We start from the raw sequence: 27431 nt of genomic DNA, 5'->3' as shown, positions 1-27431 counted from the left end.
GTTCCTCGCGGAGCTTCCAGTCTTTTGTTCGCCACTAGATGGCTTCAGTAGTCGACAGGCTTTTAATAACGTTTTAATAAATTCACCTATAAAGGATTCATAGGATTTTATACGCTTTTTCTTATGATTCTATTTTTGAATTGATAAGAAAGAAATATATTTATGAAATGTCATTTTTATCGTTGTCTATTTTATAAAGTTTCGGAGGATTCTATCGAATAGATTTTTTTTATGTATCTTATTGGTGGTGGACAGTGGTGAACTGTGATTATGATCAGAAAGGGTATGGGGTTAACAACAACAACAACAACAACAACAACAACATCGACAAATGCTGCTGTTTCTTGTCCACTGTAGGACATAGGCCTTATAAAAGTATTTACTCATGTATAGGTCTTGGTCAGTTTTCATCATCACGCTAGCAACTGCGGATTGCTGATGGTGGGAGACTTTTTTTGTGATTGCTCACAGTAAACCAGCCTAGTATGGGAGGCCCTGACTAGTAAAGCTTTGCTTATCATGGCGATCTACAATCCCTTTTACCACTTACCCCGTTCAGAAAAGGATACATATATATATATATATATATATATATATATACATATATATATATATAAATATATACATATATACATACATACATACATATATATATATATATATATATATGTATATATATACATATATATATATATATATATGTATATATATATGTATATATGTATATATGTATATATATATATATATATATATATATATATGTATGTATGTATGTATATATTTATATATATATATATATATATATATATATATATACATATATATATATGTATGCATGTATATATGTATATATATATATATATATATATATATATATATATGTGTGTGTGTGTGTATGTGCGTGTACACACACATATGTACATATATATATATATATATATATACATATATATATATATATATATATATGTATATATAAATATATATACATATGTATATGTAAATATATATATATATATATATATATATATACATACATACATATATATATATATATATATATATATATATATAACTATGTGTGTACACACACATATATATATACATATATATATAAATATATATATATATATATATATATATATATATATGTATGTATATAAGGTCTTTTGCATCAATAGGAGTAGACGGATATGATATATATATACCTGTATATATATATATATATATATATATATATATATATATATATATATATATATATATATATAAGGTCCTTTGCATCAATAGGCGTAGACGGATATTATATATATATATATGTATATATACATATATATATATAATATATATATATATATATATATATATATATATATATATATATATATATATATACACATGTTGGCTATATATATATATATATATATATATATATATATATATATATATATATATATATATATATATATATACAAATGGTCGCGTCTTGTAGTTTCAATGCCTGGCCAAGCCATGAGATGAGAACAGAAAGCATTTAGCTGATTCTGATTATACAAAATGGCAATTTAAAAAGCTAAATATCCAGTGGCTAAACGAACATAAAGGACTGAAATTAAAGACAAAAAAACGCTTACGACTAAACTTTTCATTACATTAGCAGCATATTGAAAAATAAACCAATTCCTATACAGTAACACTATGAAAACAACTCATCCCAAAGTTCAGATCATCAGTTCGTAAGCGAATGCGAGAGCTGATAAAATCCAACCCACTATTATGATGAAGAAGATTCCTTGCATGTGGTCGAGACTCAGAGGTACCAAGTTGCCGGAGGTTTCTTCTTCATCTTCAGCAATTTGTTCGTTGTTGCCATATTCCTGCCGATGGAACAAAACACTATGTTAGCTGGGGATCTAGAATGCGCTATATATGACTTGCAGGCACTGTACATGAATTTTCCGAAAGTCTCTTCAGGTCCCTGGGCATCCAAAAATTAAGTCCAAACTACAATTGAGACTAATCATTCAAGACTCTTAATGCTTAGAATGATTATGATAAAGGTTGTTACATCGTAATAGTCTTAATATTGATCATTCCACCATCACCATAAAATTGTGGCTTTTAGAAACGGTTTACGAATAGCTGAGGTTTAAGTTTTTAAAGGTTACTCATGAATGGCAGAGACAGGAGACAGTGGCAATGTCCTAGCAGGTAAATGCCCAACAGATACAACAAGAAACTATCGAGCTTGACTGGGTCTCGAACCCCAGTCAAGAAGATCTAAAAGTATGGATGTTTCCAATAAGCCACCACAACCTCTACAAGAAACTATCAAGCTTGAGTAGGTCTCAAACCTCAGTGCAGGAGATCGCCAGGTATGGCTGTTTCCAATAGGTTAATCAAAAGATTTACTTCCTGTTGATAGACTAACCTTGGTCGTCTTAGCAGTGTCCAGAGTCTTAATTAAGAACCGTCTAATGAGGCCTCCACTGACCATGCCATCTATGACCTGGTCGAATCTCCTCTTGAGAGGGGAATATTTCTGCAATGCCATAGCTGCACTATGCAATGCATAACACTCCTGCATAGGGGAAATAATGAGTTATTATCAAGGGGAGTTGCTAAGGAGCATTAATATTGACATAGAAAAACCATAATATCACTCATGGGAATATAGCTAGCATTAAGGAAATTGATTCCTAGTTAATTAGTTTAATGGTAAATCTTTTTTCCCAGAAATTTATCAAGAGATTTTGTATGAAAGGAAAACCAGTTTTCTGAGCTAAAAAAGTTAACAAACACTTTAAAACTACTATCCATTCTTTTTTAATAAATATTTTGTTTTATATCAAACTACAAAACCTATAGTCTCATAGCAGATATCTTTAGAGTGAAGGTAAAGATATAATGACACCAAATTTATCTAATAATAATGTCGTACCTACGTAGTTTGCAAGAGAAGATTACCCCTAATGATAAACCTTACTAGCAATTCTTTTATACTTCTCCATTAGTTTTGTTTTCATTTACTTTAATATAACTTATAATGAATCTAGTACTGAAAAGTATGGATGAAGAATCTACCTGAAGAATTCTTGCTTGCGGTACCCCTTTCTTGGAGAGCTTAGTCTGGATAATGAATTCCAAGTAGCCTTCGTTCTCTGGGTAGGTCGAATGCCCGTTTCGGATCCTTTGGAAGATTTCGTCCTGGTTGTCTAATACCTGGTACCTCTTGGCAAGTTCCTGAAGCAATGATAGTTGGAGATAGATAGCTGAAGGAGCTTTGATAAGGTCTACAAGTAAGAATAGTTGATGATATTATTGGTATTATTACTGTCTAAACCACAACCCTAGTTGGAAAAGAAGGATGCTATAAACCAAAGGACTCCAACAGGGAAAATATCCCATTGAGGAAAGGAAACGGATAGAATAGTTTTCCTGAGTGTACAGTACTACCAAACGAGATAACTCTAACCCAAGACAGTGCAAATCCATGGTACAAAGGCAATGACACTACCCAAGACTATAGAGCAATGGTTTGGTTTTTGGAGTGTCCTTCTCTTAGAAGAGTTGCTTACCATAGCTAAAGTGTCTCTTCTACCCTTACCAAGTGGAAAGAAGCTACTGAACAATTACACTGCAGTAGTTGACCCTTTGATTGAAGAATAATTTTTGGCTATCTTATTGTTGTCAGAAGTAAGAAGAAAGAGATGAATGTGTCAAGAATAGGCCAGACTATTCGGTGTATATGTAGGCAAAGAAAAAATGAGCCGTAATCAGCGAGGGGCACAATGTTGTACTGTCTGACCAGTCAAAGCGGTAGTATCTCAACCGGTGGTTGGCGCCTTGGTCAATTTACTACCTAGTTGATGATATATGGCTGAAGGAGCTTTGTTAAGCTCTACAAGTAAGAATAGTTGATAGAACTGTTTTTTGGGATCATTGAAAATTTCTTTAAAGCTTCAAAGTTTATGATAGATTAGATAGTTTTTGAAGTTGCTGTAGCAACGGTAACTAACATTAGACCAACTCTAGGAGTTCTTTGATAAAATTCTTAAGTAGTTGTAGTTGATAATAGAAGGAGTAGGGAACCTTCTTAAGACCATAAAGCAGTGATAGTTAATAATATAACGACTATTAGACCATGTTTGTTAATATTGGAACGTTTATAAAGCTTTTGATAAGTTCCTAGATGATAGTTAACATATTTTCATTATTATTATTATTATTATTATTATTTGCTAAGCTACAATACTAGTTGGTAAAGCAGGATGCTATAAGCCCAAGGGCTCCAACAGGGAAAATAGCCCCGTAAGGAAAGTAAATAAGGATATAAACTACAAGATAAGTTTAAGAACAATGATAACATTAAAATTAATCTGTCATATATAAACTATAAAAACTTCAAAATATCAAGAGGATAAAAGCTTCAAAATAATGAGAGGAAGAGAAACAAGATAGAATAACGTGCCCAAGTATACCGTCAAGCAAGAAATCTCTACCCCAAAACAGGGAAGACTATGGTACAGAGGCTATGGCACTGCCCAGGACTATAGAACACTGGTTTGATTTTGGAGTGTCCTTCTTCTAGAAGAGCTGCTTACCATAGCTAATGCGTGTCTTCTACCCTTACCAAGACGAAAGTAGCCACTGAAAAATTACAGTACAGTAGTTAACCGATTGAGAGTAGAAGAATTGTTTGGTATTTTCAGTGTTGTCAAGTGTATGAGGAAAGAGGAGAGTGTGTAAAGAATAGGCCAGACTATTCTATATATGTGTCAGCAAAGATGAAATGAGTCGTAACTAGAGAGAGGGATCCAATGTAATACTATCTGGCCAGTCAAAGGACCCAATAACTCTCTAGTGGTAGTATTTCAACGGGTGGCTGGTACCTTGGCCAACCTACTACCTATTTGGGTCTTTGGTGAATTCCTGCAATTATAACAATCAACGTTGTAGACCAAGAGAAACTTGGCCGATGATGATGTGTTGGAAGGATGACACAGAAAAGGGGAATATAGTGTGAATTCCTTGAGACCCTATGCATTCCACGGATGCCAGAGAATTAAGATAAGATAAGATCAATTATAATTAGTAATATCATAACGTAGTATTTAGGTTTGATGAGTATTATGATTGCACACGATAGACTCAAAGAAATGCAACATTTCTCTACATATCAATCTTGGTAATGACCATTTATAGAACAGAGCTTATATCAGTTACATCTTAACCTAAGATGATATTAAAAAAGGCTAAGATTTCCAATTCAATGCTAATATCAAATGTAATTATAAAACGAAAATAATCCATGGAAAACACTTTCCTTTTGATAGGGAATCATCTCAAAGTATTCTATATTTTTAATACTTATATAAATTGTATTGATGCTATAAACTGATATGAATCTCTATAGTTTACATATGACATATCTATTTTAACTGCTACTGATCCTAAGATAAAATAGTTTAAATCCGTTATTCATTACTTTTTATATAGTTTATTTATTTCTTTATTAAATTCCCGCACTGGGTTATTTTTTCCTGTTGGAGCCTTTGGGGATATAGCATCCTGGTCGTAGCTTAGCTGACAATAATAATAATAATAATAATAATAATAATAATAATAATAATAATAATAATAATAGCCTTCCCTACATAATAAAGAGCAAGTGTATAACTATATACATTATATATATATATCTATATATATATATATATATATATATATATATATATATATGTATGTATATATATATATATATATATATATATATACACGCATATATATATATATATATATATATATATATATATATATATATATATATATATATATATTTCCTGTCGCGCTCAGGGGAAAGAGGTAGTAATCATTCCCTGGTGAGAGGGGTTACTCCAAGAGGTACAGTCACTCATATAAATTGATGGATGTCCGGGTGTTTGAGAGAGATTTCCATTTCACCCCTTTCTGGACGACAGGTGTCTGGGAGTGCAAGACCAGTCGAATATTGAACTACCTAACTCTGCTGTAGTAATTGTTAACTTTTACGAGTATGTTATTGATCTGTTTTTTTTTTTTCCACGTAGATATATATTACAGAGGTTCTGTTCTTTCCTTCTCTTCTGCCCTGTTGTTTTTCTCTCGCCTTTCTACTTGTAGTCAGGGTGAATTAAATGGGATGGTGGATCAGTCCAGAAATAATTAGCAACAAGAAGTATTTCATGACAGTGGATGGAGAATTTTGTAGCATACCATAAAAAGAACCTCCCTCTGGATCTTTATTTTTTTTTCCAAAGACTCATTAAAAAAAATGCTAAGATGTATGATTTTTCCCTTTTTCAAAATTGGATTAAATGGGCACTCCTAGTCTTCTGTTATAAAGCTTGACTCTCTGAAAAAGGATTGTTCATTAAACTATTCCATTGGAAGCCTAATTTGATTTGCACAGGCTCACATTGTTAGCAGTTGTCTGTGTCATTTAGACCATTATGCCAAATGCTAGGATCTTTATTGTCATTCCACACTACTTTCACCTGCCCTAGAAATAATTTTTGATATCCTGAAATTCAATTATCTAACGCCACGATCGAAATCAATGGGACTTGAACCCGGTTGTGCCAAGCAGTACACAGAAATTAAATCCCATTGTTAGTAATATTGATAGTAATGGCGAAGGACTTTGCGGGCATGGTGAAATGATGTATTTTTGGGGATTAATTTAATAAACTAAACATGTCAGAGTCAAGCTCTTGGGAGGAATGTAATGTATAGGCTGAGGATTGGCCATAGTCGGCCAAAGCACAAAATCTTTTCGTTTTTTTCTTCTTTTGAGCGATATTCATGCACAGTTTAAAAGAACTTCAAGTTTTGCTTATTATAATTTTTACTTCTTTGCTTGCTTTATCATTCAGTTGAATTTATAGCTATTATTATTATTATTATTATTATTATTATTATTATTGCAGTTATTGTCAATTACTTATCTTTTCAAAGTATTTGGTATCAATTTTCACCAACAGATTTCAGTTAGCCTATGTTTAATTAATGATAATTTTTACTTATCCTCTTTTTTTTTCAAATACTTTGGTAATCATTATTTGATGCTTCTACTGATAGTGGAGAAGATATCAGAAAATTTTCCGGAGAATCTTCCATTTCCGGAACCAGACACCAAAATTAGCACACAGACTCGTCGGGGATTGCCCTTTTTAATAAAAAGGATGCTATTGAATTTACAGAAATGTTGCATTTCGCAATAAGATGGCAAAAACTTGCCTTATCAGAATGCTCTTGATGTCAAATCATACATTTATTTTTTTACTGCGTAGAATCCGAATTTAGAAATATGTACTTACCCATTTCCTATATAAGCTATAAAAACTTTAACAAAACAAGAGGAAGAGAAACTAGATAGAACAGTGTGCCCGAGTGTACCCTCAAGCAAGAGAACTCTAACCCAAGACAGTGGAAGACCATGGTACAGAGGCTATGGCACTACCCAAGACTAGAGAACAATGGTTTGATTTTGGAGTGTCCTTCTCCTAGAAGAGCTGCTTACCATAGCTAAAGAGTCTCTTCTACCCCTACCAAGAGGAAAGTAGCCACTGAACAATTACATTGCAGTATTTAACCCCTTGGCTGAAGAAGAATTGTTTGGCAATCTCAGTGTTGTCAGGTGTATGAAGTCAGGGGAGAATCTGTAAAGAATAGGCCAGACTATTCGGTGTCTGTGTGGGCAAAGAGAAAGTAAACCGTAACCAGAGAGAAGGATCCAATATAGTACTGTCTGGCCAGTCAAAGTACTCCATAACTCTCTAGCGGTAGTATCTCAACGGGCGGCTGGTGCCCTGGCCAACCTACTACCTACTTATATATATATATATATATATATATATATATATATATATATATATATATATATATATGTATATATATATATATATATATATATATATATATATATATAGTTTGCCTAAGTATATTATACATAGAAAATAATGGTGTCATTTGAAAAATGAAATTATTTATTACCTGGTTCTTTAATATCTATAGACATTTTCGTCTTTTGAGATTTACTGAGGATTTAGTTAGACCCAACTTGTGAAGGTTTAAATGCTGTTTGCCCCTCCTTGCCTTTTTGTTATATGGGACTTGAAGTTGACACTTCTGATTTTATAATTCTTATGAAGCCTATAGGCCTAGAATTAAAATGAAGAAGAGACTGTGGAGAAATTTCACAAATCGTAACTTTATGCCCAGATAGACACCTTTCATAAATGACAAGATTTGATGCAAATATTTATTGTTGCTACCAGACATATAGCCATACCCTAGTATGTGTTAAAGACAAGACGACAGAGCCATATTATTATTATTATTATTATTATTATTATTATTATTACTGTTGTTGTTGTTGTTGTTATTCGAGATACGTTGCTATTGTAGAATCTGCCCATTATAGGTGTGGGGGAATATGTCTGACCCGATTATAGCTTTCCCTTCGTAAATTAAAGTTGGATAATATAGGTAGATTTAATTGTATTTCTGGTACCGAAGATAACACACCACTTCGCTTATTTACTTATTCATTTATCATTATTACTTCTCCCTTAATATACTCCTCAAGAGATTAGACCTATATAGGCAGCGTTGACTGTTACCTAAGCTTTGGCTTGAAATAATTTATTGCAAGTTTCGAAACCACGACCCTAACTACCTTTTGCTTCATACACAAAACGACATAAGCAAAATCAAGTAATAACTTTGAATTGATAACCCAAATGCATAGATGGTTATTATTATTAGACAACAGGACTAAGCTTCGATTATTTTCCCTCTTGAAGCCCTCTTTCCCACTCGGACTATCTACAGACACAGTTCCAGGAATAGTCTCACTGAATCAAGGTGTTCAGAGGGATTCGTGTTTCATTAATGTATTACTTTTTTTCTGAAATATTATTGTAGCACAATTGTTTTAACTATCTAATAATTTTTCAATAATAAAATTTTTCATAACAGTTGAGCAACTTTGTGCATTCATACACATGTTTACAAAGAGAAATATAAGATTTATTACTAAGTGACAAGTTATGTTCAACGCTGTCCAATGCAATAATAAATAAATAGCAACAGTCTGGCTGCATACTGTAGACGGGAATCCCTCCCCCCACCTCGTGCCCTTTATTAGTAGAGGAAGAGAAGAAGGAAAAGGATAAGAAAGGGTTACTAGAGAGAGAGAGAGAGAGAGAGAGAGAGAGAGAGAGGAGAATTCAACACCAGACCAAAGAAAGCCTGTTGCTGTTTTGCTGGATAACCGGGGGACGTCAGTGGCAGGATACTATCTTTCTATCCTGCCTGTCTCGGAACCCCAAACCGAGAGGTAGTCCTGAATCGGAAGACACCTAAGAGGAAGGATCCTCAACGGAGTCAATTTCTTAGGGCTTGACCCGACCCAGGACTCTCGGAAATCCGAGTCTCTTTACTTTAGGTTATCCAGGACGATACAGACATCACTGCCATTACTTCTCGGAAAATATTCTCTATTTAAGAAGACTCAAACATTTTATGTAAAGTTTATAGATTTGTTGATAAATTCATAATTTTTTTAGAAAGTTTGATAATTAAGAATTTAGTTGCCTTTCATAATAATCATCATTATAGCTATTTATGAATTTTGAATATTCTTCTAGCAAATAGATCAGTATTTTGATGGCCATTGGTAGGCACCCATTGATACTATTGCGAAAGTTATTGGGTACTGTCAGATCCCTCTCTGGATAAAGCACATTTTCCCTTTACTTAATTTTCGAGTCAACACAATATGAATCTCTTTATTAACTTTTAAAGGACAAAACTGGATAACACTATTCCTATTTAAATATGATTTCAAAAAAATAGTTTACTCGTAAAATTATTGATTAAAATTTTGTTTTAATGTACTGTACAAAAGAGGAAAATCAAATAAATAGATTCGAAGAGTAGACTCGAGAGGCCGACCCTGTTATACAATGGGAATAATGAGGTTGAAAGATGCAGACAGTTACTTGAATTGCTAAACTCTTCTAGAGTCGATGCTTTGCAATGAGAGTATAGCTGTTAGGAACCTTGTTTTCAATTATGCCTCAGCAATAGCTTATTAGGAAGCAGCGGGTTCTCTGGTGTGTTGCAAGAAGTCTTAAACGATTAAAACATATTATTTACAAGAACAATATCAAGTCGACCTTTCAGGGGTCGGAAGTTTAGTCTGAACACTGTGTCACTGAGATGTGCTTTAAAGATAAAAGACTTTTCACCCTCAAATTCAATACTCCGTATTTATTAAGCCTATAAACATTTCCATTCCTTAACCTGAATTTCCAGCCTAGAATTTCCATCGAAGTCACAAATAGTTTCCAAGATTTCACTATAACTATTGTTTGTTCGTAATTAAGACTGTCTAAGGTCCAAACAATATCAGTAGACCATGTTTGATAAAATTCTTTGGAAACTTCAATTTTACAGCATGTGATGTATGAAGTAGGAGATGATGAATGGAGAAGTATTGATTTAAAAGCTCAAGATAGAGACGGCTGGCGAAATGTAACCGGGGCCGTTAGGGTCAATAGGCCTAGGAAAAGATGATGACCATATATATAATGAATTTTAATTCAAACTCTTTAAAATATTAAAATATTAAAACCGGTCAGTTTAATTCATGAAAAGTAACTCATCAAAATAGTTTCTCTTAATTATTTTTTTCTCTTGGAATCTGAAGTTGTCTAAATTGCTGGGAAATTGCGTAATCGTTTGTACACTGAAATAGATCATATTTGCTGCTACTGAAGAAACACAAGAGGAATATAAATGCTTGATTTTAAAATACTGCACAAAAGCAACGATGTGCCGGTAATGTCAGGTAGGCCTACAATGCAAGGCTCTATAGCTGCAGAAGCTGTGATGTCATATAGGCGTACTATGCAACGCTTAAAACATGTAAATGCAGAAGCTATATTGTCAGATATGCCTACAATGCAACGCTTAAACATGTAGTTGCACAGCTGTAATGTCATATAGGCCTACAATTCAACGTTGAAAACATGTAGATGCAGAAGCTATAATGTCAGATATGTGCAACGTTTAAAACATATTGATGTATTGTAGAAGCCATGACTCCGTTTTCTCTCTTTCCTCGGATGTTCTAATGATATTTCTTTTAAAAATTAGTATGCCTTCACCTAAATGAAAACTTACTATGCAGCAAATGTAAATTAAGATAATCTGCCTATAGGAGATATGATTATTGTGACAGACTAAAAGAAAAATGGCATCTCATCCGTCTGGGACTTTGACACCACGAAGGAAACGCTATCTCTTCATAGTGATTTTCTTTTTTCAGGTTTTTTTTTTTTCGTAACTCATTGATAAAGCCAAGGTCTTAGTAAGGTCTACAAATCTTGGTTAAGTAAAAATTTTGTTTGATACTGGAGGATCATCGGTGCCATGATGGTTGAGGAGGCTCTAGAGATGGTGCTTTTGCTTTTCTATCCTCACTTAATATGCAGCATATTCAAAATTCATAAATAGCTATAATGATGATTATTATGAAAGGCAACTAAATTCTTAATTATCAAACTTTATAAAAAAATTATGAATTTATCAACAAATCTATAAACTTTACATAAAATGTTTGAGTCTTCTTAAATAGAGAATATTTTCCGAGAAGTAATGGCAGTGATGTCTGTATCGTCCTGAATAACCTAAAGTAAAGAGACTCGGGTTTTCCGAGAGTCCTGGGTCGGGTCAAGCCCTAAGAAATTGACTCCGTTGAGGATCCTTCCTCTTAGGTGTCTTCCGATTCAGGACTACCTCTCGGTTTGGGGTTCCGAGACAGGCAGGATAGAAAGATAGTATCCTGTCAATGATGGCCCCCAGTTATCCAGCAAAACAGCAACAGGCTTTCTTTGGTCTGGTGTTGAATTCTCCTCTCTCTCTCTCTCTCTCTCTCTCTCTCTCTCTCTCTCTCTCTCTCTCTCTCTCTCTCTCTCTCTCTCACTTATAATTATTTATTTTTGCATTGGGCAAGCGTTGTTCGTAAGTTGCCACTTAGTAATAAACCTTATATTTCACTTAGGAGATATGTATATGTATGAAACAACGGTGGTCAACTGCTATGAAAAATTCTATCATTGAAAAATATTGGATCGTTAAAGAAATCGTGCTAGAATATTTCAGAAAAAAAAAATAAATACGGTAATGTAGCCCGAATCCCTCTAAATACCGTGATTCCTGGAACTGAGTGGGAAAGAGGGCGTCAAGAGGGAAAATAATTCAAGCTTAGTCCTGTTGTCTAATAATAACAATTTATGCATTTGGGTTATGAATTCAAAGTTATTATTTAATTTTGCTTGTGTCGTTTTGTGTATAAAGCAAAAGTTAGTTGGGGTCGTGGTTTCGAAACTTGCAATAAATCATTATAAGCCAAATTTCAGGTTATAGTTAAAGCTGCCTATATACTGTAGGTCCAATCTCTCGTGGGGTTTATTCAGGGAGAAGAAATAATGATAAATAAATAAAACTATAATTAATTCTACCTCTATTATTTAATTTTACTTCACGAATGGAAGTCTATAATAGGGTCAGACATATTAACCCAAAGCTGTAATGTGCAGATTCTACAATAGAAACGTATCTCGAATAATAATAATAATAATAATAATAATAATAATAATAATATGGCTCTGTAGTCTTGGCTTTATAACATACTAGGGCATGGCTATATGTCAGATGGCAACAATAAATATTTGCATCAAATCTTATAACTTAATAAAGGTGTCTATCTGGGCATAAAGTGGCTATTTGTGAGATTTCTCCACAGTCTCTTCATCATTTTAATTCTAGGCCTATAGGCTTCATAAGAATTATAAAATCAGAAGTGCGAGCTTCAAGTCACATATAACAGTAAGGCGAGGAGGGGCAAACTGAGCATTCAAACCTTTACAAGTCTGGGCTAACTAAATAATAAGTAAATCTCAAAAGACGAAACTTTCTAAAGACATTAATGAACCAGGTAATAGACAATGATGAAGACTGATAATACAAATATTATTGTTTAAGTAAATAGTAGACAGCAACAATTCATTAAAACATATGTATAATTCTTTGTAATACATAGGCCTATGTGAATAATAAAACACGCAAATTCCAGTAAAACAATTAGAATAAAAACAATTTCATCTTTTAAAAGACGTCATTATTTTCTTGGTATAATATACTTAGGCAAACTATATATATATATATATATATATATATATATATATATATATATATATATATATATATATATATATATATAGTTGTTTATCCTCCTGGGAATAATGTCAAGCAATCTATTACAAATATTTTCCTCACGCACAGACTCCCAAGATGATAAGCATTCGCTAATGATTGCTTGTCTACTATTGCGAACGGGAAACGATTATGAAAATGAACGTTTGGTTATAAAAATGAGTTAACTCTTTGTTTCCTTCTTCGGTTGTGTAGCTGTATACTGTACATATAGGCAGTAAGACTATATTTAATTGCCACATATTATTCATCTTGCTGCCTGAAATAGTACACTCTAAACCTCGTATCTGTAGCCGCACAGAGCTGTGTAGGTCAGACCAAAACAGTAGCATTCTCGTCGACTGCAGCATTCCGACTTGCACCTACAATTAGTCTGCTACCGGCAACTCTCTGCAATGGGTGGAAGCTTTGTCCAAATTATCTTTTCTTAGTCTAGCACAAGTTTAAGGGAATTTTTCCTTTCCTTGTCACCCTGAGTCTCACTCCACATCCTCGCTTTGATCTAGTTTCAGCTTTCATACTAAATGGCCAGTAGAAATAAAAAACAATGTCTGCTCTCTTGTATTTGGTAGTGTGTGCTTGTATTGTAAGAAGTACATCGAGCATTGCTTACTCTTCAAAAGTTTCTGAACTCCATGAGGGCCAATCACCCACTAATGCTACACCAGGGTTGTAACTTGGCTCTCAAGAATAGTAATGAGGTGGGATTTTTGACATGTGTGGAGCTTTCTGCTATCATTGGAGGGAAGAAGTCTGCGATTGGTTCTCATGACGGAAGAACTCCTTCAAGTCATACTCTCTGCCCTGGCATGGTATGAACAGCTTGGGGAACAGACGATTGTTTGATTTGAAGAGTCAACAGATACTGATACCTGTAGTAAAAAGTCAACCCTGTTCCTTTTGATTTGTTCATAGATGGTGGATTCTTCTTTTCTTCCCCGTCTCTTAATAAACTCCTGGAAATTGACATTGCCTTTCTCAAAGTGTGCGCTAACCAGCTCTGAAAAACCTTCAGTGAGCAATGTTCTTTGCATCAAGTGAAAGCAGGTCTCAACTCTCAGCCTGGAGAAGATTGCTCACATCTTGCATGCCTTGTGAGAGCTTTTATATTTTCTCGGCTCGGCTCTCCTGCGCTGGTACAACCGGTAATATATGGTTGCTTATTGATCCAGGGCTTATTAGACAGCATCTGGGACGCTAAAATAATGATTTAGGCACACTAAATAATCATTCGGCTGATACTGAGCCTCATACTGAGGTTCACAACAGTGGTGCCATCCAGCGTGTCATTGCTCTACTGCAATGAGGAAGTCAATGGGTAAGTACATATTTCTAAATTCGGACTCTACGCAGTAAAAAAAAAAAAAAAAAATGTATGATTTAACATCAAGAGCATTCGGATAAGGGAAGTCTTTGCGATCTTATTGCGAAATGCAATATTTCTGTAAATTCAATAGCATCCTTTTTATTAAAAAGAGCAATCCCCGACGAGTCTGTGTGCTAATTTTGGTGTCTGGTTCCGGAAATGGAAGATTCTCCAGAAAATTTTCTGATATCTTCTCCACAATCAGTAGAAGCATCAAATAATGATTACCAAAGTATTTGGAAAAAAAGAGGATATGTAAAAATTATCATTAATTAAACATAACTGAAATCTGTTGGTGAAAATTGATACCAAATACTTTGAAAAGATAAGTAATTGACAACAACTGCAATAATGATAATAATAATACTAATAATAGCTATAAATTCAACTGAATGATAAAGCAAGCAAAGAAGTAAAAATTATAATAAGCAAAACTTGAAGTTCTTTTAAACTGTGCATGAATATCGCTCAAAAGAAGAAAAAAACGAAAAGATTTTGTGCTTTGGCCGACTATGGCCAATCCTCAGCCTATACATTACATTCCTCCCAAGAGCTTGACTCTGACATGTTTAGTTTATTAAATTAATCCCAAAAAATACATCATTTCACCATGCCCGCAAAGTCCTTCGCCATTACTATCAATATTACTAACAATGGGATTTAATTTCTGTGTACTGCTTGGCACAACCGGGTTCAAGTCCCATTGATTTCGATCGTGGCGTTAGATAATTGAATTTCAGGATATCAAAAATTATTTCTAGGGCAGGTGAAAGTAGTGTGGAATGACAATAAAGATCCTAGCATTTGGCATAATGGTCTAAATGACACAGACAACTGCTAACAATGTGAGCCTGTGCAAATCAAATTAGGCTTCCAATGGAATAGTTTAATGAACAATCCTTTTTCAGAGAGTCAAGCTTTATAACAGAAGACTAGGAGTGCCCATTTAATCCAATTTTGAAAAAGGGAAAAATCATACATCTTAGCATTTTTTTTAATGAGTCTTTGGAAAAAAAAATAAAGATCCAGAGGGAGGTTTTTTTTATGGTATGCTACAAAATTCTCCATCCACTGTCATGAAATACTTCTTGTTGCTAATTATTTCTGGACTGATCCACCATCCCATTTAATTCACCCTGACTACAAGTAGAAAGGCGAGAGAAAAACAACAGGGCAGAAGAGAAGGAAAGAACAGAACCTCTGTAATATATATCTACGTGGAAAAAAAAAAAACAGATCAATAACATACTCGTAAAAGTTAACAATTACTACAGCAGAGTTAGGTAGTTCAATATTCGACTGGTCTTGCACTCCCAGACACCTGTCGTCCAGAAAGGGGTGAAATGGAAATCTCTCTCAAACACCCGGACATCCATCAATTTATATGAGTGACTGTACACTCAGAAACCACATTTTCCCATAAACTGCCGAACCAGTGTGCTGCTACGTAGTTAAGAAAGGGGGGGGGGGGGGTTGGAGGGAGGGTTCAGTCTGAGTGTGGATATCAATTTAAGTATTTACATGTCATATTTGATGGTTCAGTAACACTAGTAATAATAATAATATGTTTTGAGTCAGCATTGCAAACTAAAAAGAACGTACATGTAGGCTGGAATCAGGAGATGCGATGAACATATCCTTATAAAAACCGCTTGCGGCTGTTACTGATATTCCAGATTCCTGGAGATCCTTGATTGTGTTCATTCTTGGGGGATCCTTCTTCACTGTCAGGAAAGCTGTCAAATTGGTTGAGTAGGCGATGGTCAAGATGAAGCAGTACAGCCACAAGAAGAGTGTGTAGATCTGAAAAAAGTGTGTAGGAGTAGGGAGATGAATGTAGCTCAGACTAGCAGCGAATGTTTTTATGTTAAAGAGACTGACAAAAGTCTCTTTCTATAGTTTATTTAAGAAAGATCTATTTTAACGGACGCAAAAGTATGAAAGCATTAAGCCCTCTTTTCTGACCTGCATCTCTGTCTTTGTCCCATAGAAGTTGCGACTGTGACTAAGACCTGTCTTCCCTTTCCTATTTTTCCAGATTCATTTACCTTCTTTGTTCCTAAAAGATTAAATCTGGGGTTTCCTTTCTAGTGATTTTGATTTTAGAAAAGAAATGATGACATCATGAAAAGACTAACCATAGTTGTAGCTTGTTTTGGAAAGTAGGCTTGTGGTTCATTCAGATGAAGTCCCAGTGTATAAGTCCAACTGTTGATAAGGTTGTTCAAGGCTCCAATTTCTTCACCACTGAAATATTGTTGAGTATTAGGTAATGCTAGGTTTAATTTTACTGAAATGTTTTTCTTGTTTTTCACTATTACGGGCTATCATGTAATGAATTAACATCTAAAATATCAATCATTATACTATTTCCGGCTTAGCCAAAGACTTGAAAATAAAAGGGGTAACTCCTAAATGCCTCGTCTTAGCAGAACTGAACATCATCTGCTGTGACCTAATGCCATTGCAATATTTTATTAAGTGAATCATGAATATTATTACATGATCCTTAGCTGGATACTTGAATCATAGCAACTAATTTAAACTATATCCTTGTTCGTTTTTTTAAATACAAGGAATCATAGCAAATCGCTAGATTTGTTATCTTGAGTAAGGATTAAGTTATTCCATTGAAGAATAAAGCTCTTTAAGGTATAATCGCTTTTAGAATAATAAACTAAGAAGCTATGTTTCTCTTTCCTTTGGAAAATTATATTTCATATTATTAGGCATATTAGGCCTATATCTATATGCTACGTTTGGTTTAAATGAACTCCTTTTGAGCACGAAATAACCAGACATAATTCTGCTCAAAATCTTAGAACAATGTATTTCATACTAAAAGATTATTTAACAGTATACAGTTTCTTGATTACTTGAAAAATAAATTCTACATTGAAATCTCCATTTATTACTTACAATTGTCTTGAACCAAAAGCAAAAAGGTAGAGAAGAGTTCCAGAGATGAAGAACCCAACCAGGATGGACAACCAGGTCCAAGGATTGAAAGGGTAAGAGAGTGCTTGCCAGTTTGGTAATGGAGGCTCTGTCTTGATGACGAAACAACTCTTCTGTTTCGAGGAAAAAAATTCTGGTGAGAAATATTATGGTTAAAATTGCTGCCAAGTAAAACTGGGAGGTTTATGTACACTACAAGCCTACCACTCCAAGTAATGCTGAAATTTACAACAAAACACTGATCTGGTGGAAAGGATAGAGAGCTACTCCCGAATGAAAACAAAAAATTATCCCGTGGATAGGAAAAAAAAGGTCACACTCGAATACCCCTCAACCTTCAACAAGAACAACAAGGGCATCCGTTTCTAATCCACTGAAGGACAAAGACCTCAGGCATATTAATTCATGTCCAGGGTTTGCCCAGTTTTCATCACCACTTTTGCCAGGGCGGATTGGTTATGGTGGGAGATTTTCATCTGGGTGACCCTGACTAATACAGATTTGTTGATCATGGCAATACACAAACCCTTCCACAATATCAGAAAGGGACCCCAACCTTCATACTTGTGCAAATCCAGGATGAGAGAGTATGATTAAATATAGGATTAGATCCTATGCATTGGATGCAAGTGTTAGTGAAATTTGCAATCAACTCCAGCAGTCACAAGCAAGCAAAATCATTAACAATGAGAATTAAACGCCAAATGAGCAAGTAATCAACATCTACTTGTGATTATCACAATAATTGAAATAATAATAACATCATGACAAGCGAATAAATAACAATTATCATTATCAACACCATTTGAAAAATAGATAAGAAACAGTAAGAAAGGATATCTATGAAATGAACCTCTAACTTTTGAACATGCTAATCTTAAACTTATAATAAAGAAAAATCTTAAATTTTGCAATGTTCAGCCGGAACTTTCAGGATTTTCCCCAGTACTTTAACAAACTCTAACTTCTGATTATATCAGCTGACTTACCTGTAGCTTATAAGGCGTAGTATAATCCAAGATGCCAAGACGAGTTACAGAAACGTAAAGTGGAAAGCACATGTCGGTTTCGTCTCGACTCACCAATCCCATCATTCCTGTCCAAGAACCGTTCGCCAATTGGTCACCCCACATTTCCCCTTGGAAAGATAATTATTTATTTTTAAGTACGATACCAAGTGGAGGAATAGATACGAGATTTAAGTTTGATGGGTAAGGTCAGATTTTGTCGAGTGTAACGACCTTGGTATGATCGATATGAGAGTGTAAAAGTAGAATGGTAAAAACTTATAATGTAAATAAGGTAAAATTTAAAACCTCAGCTTAAAAAGCATTCACGAGCCAATATGTTTGTAACTTAGATAAAACATATTTAGATAAATAGTAAAAAGTGCAATTGTGAATGTATGTTAATTAAGATTTTTTTTTTCATGTAAATACTGTATATCATGATGTATATACAACATAAATTGAAAAAAAAAATCGTAAATGTATATTTCTTAATGAAAAAAATGTTTAATTGAGCAAGTAAAATCTTGAAATGACTTAAGGGTGTTGGAATTTGATAAGTATGACTTTGATATAAAAATTATGTTTTAGTTTCGATAAGTGGGAATTACAGACTAATTATATAAGATTATAGTTGGATAAGTCAAATCTTGAAAATTTAGACGATTGACATGAAATTATAATTTGATACAACACTTTACCTTAACAAATAAAGTATCTTAGATATAAAGTTATCGTTTAGTAATAGAATGTAATTGATTATCTATTTCCGAAAAAGAGTAGTCTACACATTTCAGCAAAGATAAAATGGTTAATGTAAGTAAATCAACTGAAAGCCCTTACATTATATTACTTATATATAGTAGAACAATAATACCCTAGATTTAATTTAACAAACAAAGCTTATTACCTTTTGGTGGTTCCTGGTATTTAACCGTGAAATTCACAGCACCTTTAAGTGTGTTCACCACTTCGATATCAATTCCGTAGAAAAAAAGAACATTTCCATTTTCATCCCAGTAATACATCACTTCCGGTTCCCATTTGAACGTCGTAATCTATGTGAGGGGAAGTGAGGAGACTTAATTTACATGCTGTTGAATCTGACAGGTTAGGCTCTCTTCACACGAGAGGATTTTTTTCCGCACGGGAAAATATTCGCTGGTTAGGAGCCATTTCTTCACACGAGTGGATTTTCCCCGAGCTGACTCTTAGTTTCTATGAGCCGCTACACTGGGACCGCGTAGGTTAGCAGTGTACACTGGTAGTAAATAACTGCCGCTCGGAAATTCTTCCGAGCGGGCAGCATGTGAAGAGCCTCATTGATCTTCATTGATTTCTAATCCGCGTTGACAAAACCGCGCGGCACCAAACTGCTCGTGTGAAGCGAGCCTAATTTAACCAAATATCTCATAGAAATTCAATGGCTTACAGGTGCTGTTTTTTTTTTTTTTTTAAAGTCTTTTTCTCAAATAGAACTATTGAAAAGATGATATTTCAGTGTAATTGATCCAACGTACAGTTGGACACAAGAATTCCTGGCACACTTCGCTCTGAAAAAGCACACCCTGTCACACCATTAAAGGTTTAAAGGTTTAAATGCCGCTCATGAATGGCAGAGGCAAGGGACAGTGACATTGCCCTATCAAGTGGGACAATGCCCCAGAGACTGACCATATATACATGTGATTAGCACTCATGCCCCCTCTCCATCCAAGCTAGGATCAAGGAGAGCTTGGCAATGGCTGCTGATGACTCAGCAGATAGACCTATAGGTTTCCCCATCCTTAGCTCACAAAGATGGAGAGGTTGCAGCGACCAAAGGGACTAACGAGTTTGAGTGGGACTTGAACCCCAGTCTGGCGATCACCAGTCAGGGACGTTACCACAATCCTATGCAGGATTCCTGTGTGTAACCTAACCGACCGTTGATGCCACATCTCCTTACACATGTGTTTTGTTACTCACTGTACAGTAAGGGTATAGCAAGGTGCACTTTCTCATGAGCTTGGTGTGCTTGGAACGCCTGTATTCTACTGTACCATTTAGGTAACCATATCTGTCATTTGATTGGTTACTGGCTATTGTTAAAAAAAAAAAAAGATGTTTCATATGTACCAGCGTAATTTCAATGGTTAATTTTTCTAAATAGCCAATATACATTATTTGGCTTAACATATTTATCTTTATAGCAATTGTTTATAACTATATCATAATATTACATTACTTGGTTAATAAATATTTGTTTTCATAGATTAAATCATTTGCCTTATAAGTAGGTATATATTTCTGTAGCATATTACTATATTTGATGTATAAAGTATGTAAGCATTTCTATAGTATATTAATCTTGCTTTAAAGATTTTTTGAGTGAATATGCTCTGAACAAAATATACATCTCAAATGGAATCAGACAGCATGAAAGCACTTTGCAACACTTACCACTAGTTGTGCTCCTTTCAAATTGAAAGTCTTGTCTGGGTAAAGATCAACATTAACAGAGAACCTGCCGTTCTTCCAAGCACTGATTTTCTGAATTCCTCCTCCCCAGAAAAGCCTGTTCATGTAGATCTTCCATTCTCCAGGAACTCCGGACTGGAATGTAAAAGATATGAGTAAGAAGGTTTTTTAAATAATTCAAGGTAGTAGATTTGATTGAGGAGCTTGCTTTACCCTATATTTTAGAAATAATTCCTAGAATTTTGAACTAGAATGTGGGAAAACCGTCTGAAATTCTGGACAAATGTGTAGGAAAGAGAAACTTGCGGACGTCTCGACTAGAAAGCAAAAAACGAACAAATTCTGAAATATACTATAAGAAAACTCCAGGAATGTTGAGTTCTAAAGTAAGGAAATCCTCTGGAATTTTGGACTAGATGCTAAGAGAAAATCTTGTCAATCTGGATTAGTTCCTGACTTTTTAACTCTTAAACGAGATCAGAAGTACAGAGATAGTGACAAGTAAAGTATAAACAAGCATTCGAGTATATTAACTTATTTAAAGCAATAAACCTGATTGTAATATTTTTTTCATCTGTTTCATTAACTAAAATGTCAAGAAAGAGAGTTAAAGTTTCTGAATAAGTAGGTCAAGATGTTGCTGTCACAAAGTAAATTTTATACAGTGTCTAAGATACAAAGTTTAATTATAGGATGAGGCTACATAATTGCTTTCTGTGTAAAGTGCTGAATCCAAACACTATTAATATAACTGAATATATAAAGTCAAATTATACTGTAGAAAGAGACAGAGATAATTTATATCTTCTTTCTGGTAAACACAATCACAATATTTCGTGGACAAGAGGTTCTGAAGAGAAAATTACCCCAATGGGATCAACTTTGATTTTTTTTTTTTAGGTCGATAAAACTTTACTTTGACATCTATTCATGGAAGCTCAAAAGAACAAAGTAATTGTTCTACTTTGGTATCTATTCAAGGAAGCTCCAAAGAACAAAGTAATTGATCTAGTTTTCTGTACTTAGAGTTTTAGTCCCGAAGCAGCTAGCTATTAAAGGAGTAGCAAATGTTTCTTGAAAAAAAATGAAGAAACGGAACAAAGCTGAGAAAAAGAAAGCTTATGTAAATATACTAGTTTTAAGTTTTTTAAAGATGAACCTTGATTTTTTTCCTACGGTTAGCAAGCCTAGCAATGCTTAAAACTTATACAACAATTTTTTCATGTTGTGTATATGAATGATGTGGTCGTACTAACATCAGCATAATGACACGGAGCATGAAAACATCTTTTTTTATATTTTAAGAAATACACTTACTATTTTGTAATAATAATAATAATAATAATAATAATATTATTATTATTATTATTATTATTATTATTATTATTATCATTATTATTATTATTATTATTATTATTATTATTATTATTATTATTGAAGCTACAACCCTGGTTAGAAAAGCAGGGTGTTATAAGCCAACAAGGAAAAGAGCCTAGTGAGGAAAGGAAATAAGGAAATGAATAAAGGTCACGCCAAAGAGATGGCATGACCTTTAAAAGATCTGAAGTATTTTCAACTTGAACTTAGAGCTACCCCATAGTTACTGGAAATACTGGAAACTATCTTGCCTTTACTTCATAATGTCTCTGGAAGACTTGCATCAGTTGTTATTTATTAAAAAAGGCCTAATGAGTACTTGAAATTTAAGACAATATAGAACTCTTAACCGCCAACTTATTTCCAAGTAATAATCTGTACATGATGGCAAAATAAAAGACAAATAAAAGACAACATAAGAGACAGAAATTATCCAAAATAGACTAAATGATTAAAAAATCAAGGTCTTAGTAAAGAAAATATTGTAAGATATCAGTGCTACTGCAAAAGGATATGAAAGCCTTCAAGACGATGAAATATTGCAATACTCCAACACTGAATTACAGACTCAAGTCCTACCTTGACAATTCCTATGATGTTTTCTGTTTTCTTCCCTTTTTGCGAAGCTACCAATTGCTCTAGGTTTTCCGAAGATGAGCCGGCGAATATGTACCTAGAAGTATACATAAATGAATCGAAGAACCATGCACGTAAATGTATAAATGATATGGAGAAAAAAAAATCAGGAAATAATAGCACCTGTTGAAAACCATATTGATTAACGATTTAAAAAATCGTAACATCTAGTTTTAATGTCTATAATGGTTAATTTCAGGATGAGATCTCTCATAAGATGCAACAAGCTTAAGGAACAATATTTTTTTCTGATATATATATATATATATATATATATATATATATATATGTATATATAAATATATATACATATATATATATATATATATATATATATATATATATATATATATAGCTATATAAGAACGTATAATAGACTTTGCAGTCCTCAAATAACCTGTTCGGAATAGATTTTTATTTTGTTCTTTGGTTTAATTTCTTCACTATCATCACTTTAGTTACATGACAATAGTCACTATCAATTTTCCATCATAATCTTTCATGTTGTCCACATACTTAATTTGCGTCACTATAATATTACTTATAGGTCTCATAGGTCACTCATGAATGGATGAGGGAAGAGACTGACCATATACTGTACACATATGATCAGCACCCAAGCACCCTCTCCATGAAGCTAGGGCCAGGAAAGGCCAGGCAATGGCTGCTAATGAGTCAGCAGGTAGATCTTCAGGCTACCCCTAGCTCACAAGGATGGTGAAGTTGCAGACACTACTAGACTCTATCAACTTCAAGTCTTCTCAAAATCCAGACTATCAGAATCCCAAGCAGGGATGTTTTTATTTGAGGCTGATAATTAGTAAAGAGACAAGTTTTACAAGAAATTCCTTATTGGAAACGTCCCCGTCTGGCGTTCTGCCCGACTGGGGTTTGAGTTCCGCTCAAGCTCGATAGTTTCTTATAATGTCTGCAACCCAACCTTCTTTGTGAGCTAGGGGTGGGCGGGTTTGAGGAAGCTTATAGGTCTACCTGCTGAGTCATCAGCAGCCATTGCCTGTCCTTTCCTGGTCCTAGCTTAGGTTAAGAGGGGCTTGGGCGCTGATCATATGTATATATGGTCAGTCTCTAGGGCAATGTGCTGCTAGATAGGGTCATGTTGTTTCTCTTGCCTCTGCCATTCATGAGCGGCCTTTAACCTTTAAAACATACCTTCCTTGATAGTTCCACAAATCTAGATCACTATTCGCGAAAAGAAGAAGGGCAGGTGTCGTGAAGGTCAGGAAGATAAAACCCTGGCATTGGTTCCAAGTCCACAAAATGGATTCCAGGTCTTCTGTAGATTCTATGTAGATCACCTGTGGAAAAAGGAATTCTAATAATTAATTTGAAAGGACTTTATTTTTTTGTGGTAAATTAGCAAGAGGGGATCTACAAGCTCTCCTTTATGGGATAATTTCAGTTCCCTGAAATGTATTTTTCTCAATAAAAATGGAAATTTCTACAATAATTTGCTTACAAAATGGATAGTTTTTGGTAAAATTGATGGCAATATTTGTTGTTTTTTATTTGTCTTTTTCATTTTCCCAACGACCTATAATACAATATAAATATATATACATATATATATATATATATGTATATATATACATATACAGTATATGTATATACAGTATATGTATATACATATATATATATATATATATATATATATATATATATATATATATATACATACATATATATGTATAGAAATTATTCCACTTATATACTGTATATATACATATATATGAGGTTTACTGAGTCGCTAGTCTAGGTACGACCGCAGTTCTTGCTAATCCCTTTATACAAAAGAAATGCATGAAATTTAAGGAAATCTATTATTTTTTCGGAACAAAGTGATTGTTTTATGTTTCTGTGCTTAGAATTTTCTAATTCTTAGTCCAAGAGCAGATATTGATGGAATATGAAATCTTTTTTTTTTTTATTTATTTATTTATTTATTTATTTTTTTTTTTTTTGCAAAAATATGAAGAAACGGGACAAAGCTGAGAAAAAGAAGACCTATGTAAACACTTTTTTTTTTTTTTTTTTTTTTAAAGATATCGTTTGTTAATACACTCACCTGTTTGACATTTGGTAGAACTAAAAGCCTCCTCAGGCTAAAGACATCATAGATATCCTTGAATCCTTGATCGAAAGCAATCAGGATATGGCATCCTTCCATTTGACTCTTTACAATGTGTAGCAGTAAGTCGACCAACGAAGCACTGTCTTGCGGAAGTGTAACCGGTACTGGATAAGCGCCGTCTAGGGGAAGAGCTTCCAGTACAGGATTGCTGGTGGCAATGGAACCGTTACTGAGATGATTATTTGCCTCAGTACGCTTTAGTTGTTCCTTTACTTTCTTGAAATGTCTCCCCTTCTCACGGACTTCCTCTTGTGAAGAGACTGGGGCAGAAAAAGGCAAATTCATCTCTGTGGAAACTGAAATTTCTGAGATATTGCGTTTCCAGACTACTTGTTCTGCGCCTCTTGAGTGTCTCCTTGTCATCTGCCATGATTTCCTGTTGTGTCCTATGCTCACGTCTGACAGGACTACAGGTGAGAAGAGCAGCAGCATCAGTAGGATAGATAGTGATAGATTTAAGGGATGCATCTGGAAAAAAAAAAAGGAAATCTTATTAGATTTTAAAGGCTTGTTTGCGCTGTTCGATTTTTTCAAATCACAAACCACTTTGATATGCACACTCTTAAGCACGTACTCCCACATAAAATCACACAATTGTATACACATAAGCTCATTTATATACGTATATATATGTATATATATATATATATATATATATATATATATATATATATATATATATACACACATATATATATATATATATATATATATATATATATATATATGTATTCATTTATATATATACTGTATATAAAGTATATATATACACATATATATATATATATATATATATATATACATATATATATATATATATATATATATATATATATATTATACTAAGTAAGCTACAACCCTAGTTGGAAAAACAAGATGGTAAAAGCCCAAGGGCTCAAACAGGAAAAGTAACCCAGTGAGGAAAGGAAACAAGGAAATAGAAAATTAAAAGAGAAGTAATAAACAATCAAAATAGAATATACTAAGAACAATATCAACATCAAATTAGATCTGTGTTTTATCGATGGTCACCCATCCAAGTATTGGACAGAACCAAGAATGTTTATATAGTCCTTAAAGTCCTTCGGGTTTTCCCCTGTATTTGGAAATTATATTTCCTTCGAAAATCATTTCTCACTTCACTAGCTACCCTTAATAGTCGACTGATTACCACGTTTCAACTCGATTCACTATGCCCAGGATTGAGATTGGAATATTTTCTCTAGAATTAAGGTGCACGCGCGCGTGCGTGTGTGTGTGTGTGTGTGCGGCTGTACGTCTGTGATTGGGACATATAATTCAAACCAGCCTACAGAAGCAATAAAATCTTCATGATCAATAAACACGACTCCAATGAAGCTGCCTGAGCCCAGTAATAATCTGTGTAAATTCTTTACCAGCAAAACCTTTAAATGTTTCGAGTTTTATTGAAAACAGATATTGTTTTAAGTACAATAAGAATAAGAATTCGTTTGGGGTGCCCTATTGGAAACGTCCCTGCCTGGCAATCTGCCTGGCTGGGGTTCAAGTCCCATTGAAGCTCCTTGGGATGGTGGAGGGAAAGGTTTGAGAGAGCCTATAGGTCTACCTTCTAAGTCATCAGCAGCTATTGCCTAGCCTACCTTGGTCCTAGTTTGGGCGAACATGAGTCTTGAATGTTGATCATATGTATATATGGTTAGTTTCAAGGCCCCAGCCTGATGAATAAAACTTCCAGCAGACGCTTTTGCTTGGATTTTAAAGTAATTGCTTCAGTTCCAGTGAATAAGATAAGTAAATAATTTTGCTTGTAGCAAAGGCTTAGAAGTTATCAGCAATTACTTCATTTCCAATTAATAAAACATAGAAAATGCTTGTGCTTCACAACAATTGCTTGGAAAAGTTTAAAGCAGCTCACTATCTGAGAATGAAATGATAAATGTTCAAGAGAAATGGTCTGACAAATATCAGTTTCCATATGCAATTGATTGAACTCATATACGAATTCGAAAATTTCAAAATAATGGTGATAAATATATAAATACCTGTAGGAAAGTACTTGCAAGCAGTAATGTCTAATCCACTTTTAATTTCGATGAACTGATCACTAGTATCAATATTCAGGAAGTGCTATGAATACGAGTAAGATTTTGAAGAACTCTAGCATACATAA

At 33.9% G+C, this 27431-nt stretch overlaps 1 protein-coding gene across 1 annotated transcript; it reads right to left on the bottom strand.

Annotated features, from left to right (window-relative positions):
- Window positions 1-1662: 1662 nt before the first annotated feature.
- On the bottom strand, window positions 1663-25733 carry LOC137616926 (glutamate receptor U1-like). Its single transcript, XM_068346803.1, has 12 exons — window positions 25214-25733; window positions 24301-24446; window positions 23074-23167; window positions 21100-21252; window positions 19568-19715; window positions 18640-18788; window positions 17612-17763; window positions 16831-16939; window positions 16295-16495; window positions 3085-3243; window positions 2432-2581; window positions 1663-1877 (listed from the first exon to the last, which is right to left on the bottom strand). The coding sequence occupies exons 1-12, from the start codon at window positions 25709-25711 to the stop codon at window positions 1722-1724; spliced, it is 2115 nt and encodes a 704-aa protein (XP_068202904.1). The 5' UTR covers window positions 25712-25733; the 3' UTR covers window positions 1663-1721.
- Window positions 25734-27431: the final 1698 nt, after the last annotated feature.

The sequence above is a fragment of the Palaemon carinicauda genome, chromosome 2 (assembly GCF_036898095.1).
Source record: "Palaemon carinicauda isolate YSFRI2023 chromosome 2, ASM3689809v2, whole genome shotgun sequence".
Lineage (NCBI taxonomy): Eukaryota > Metazoa > Arthropoda > Malacostraca > Decapoda > Palaemonidae > Palaemon > Palaemon carinicauda.
The sequence above is the reverse complement of the archived record's forward strand: the minus strand, read 5'-3'. Positions and strand labels throughout refer to the sequence as shown.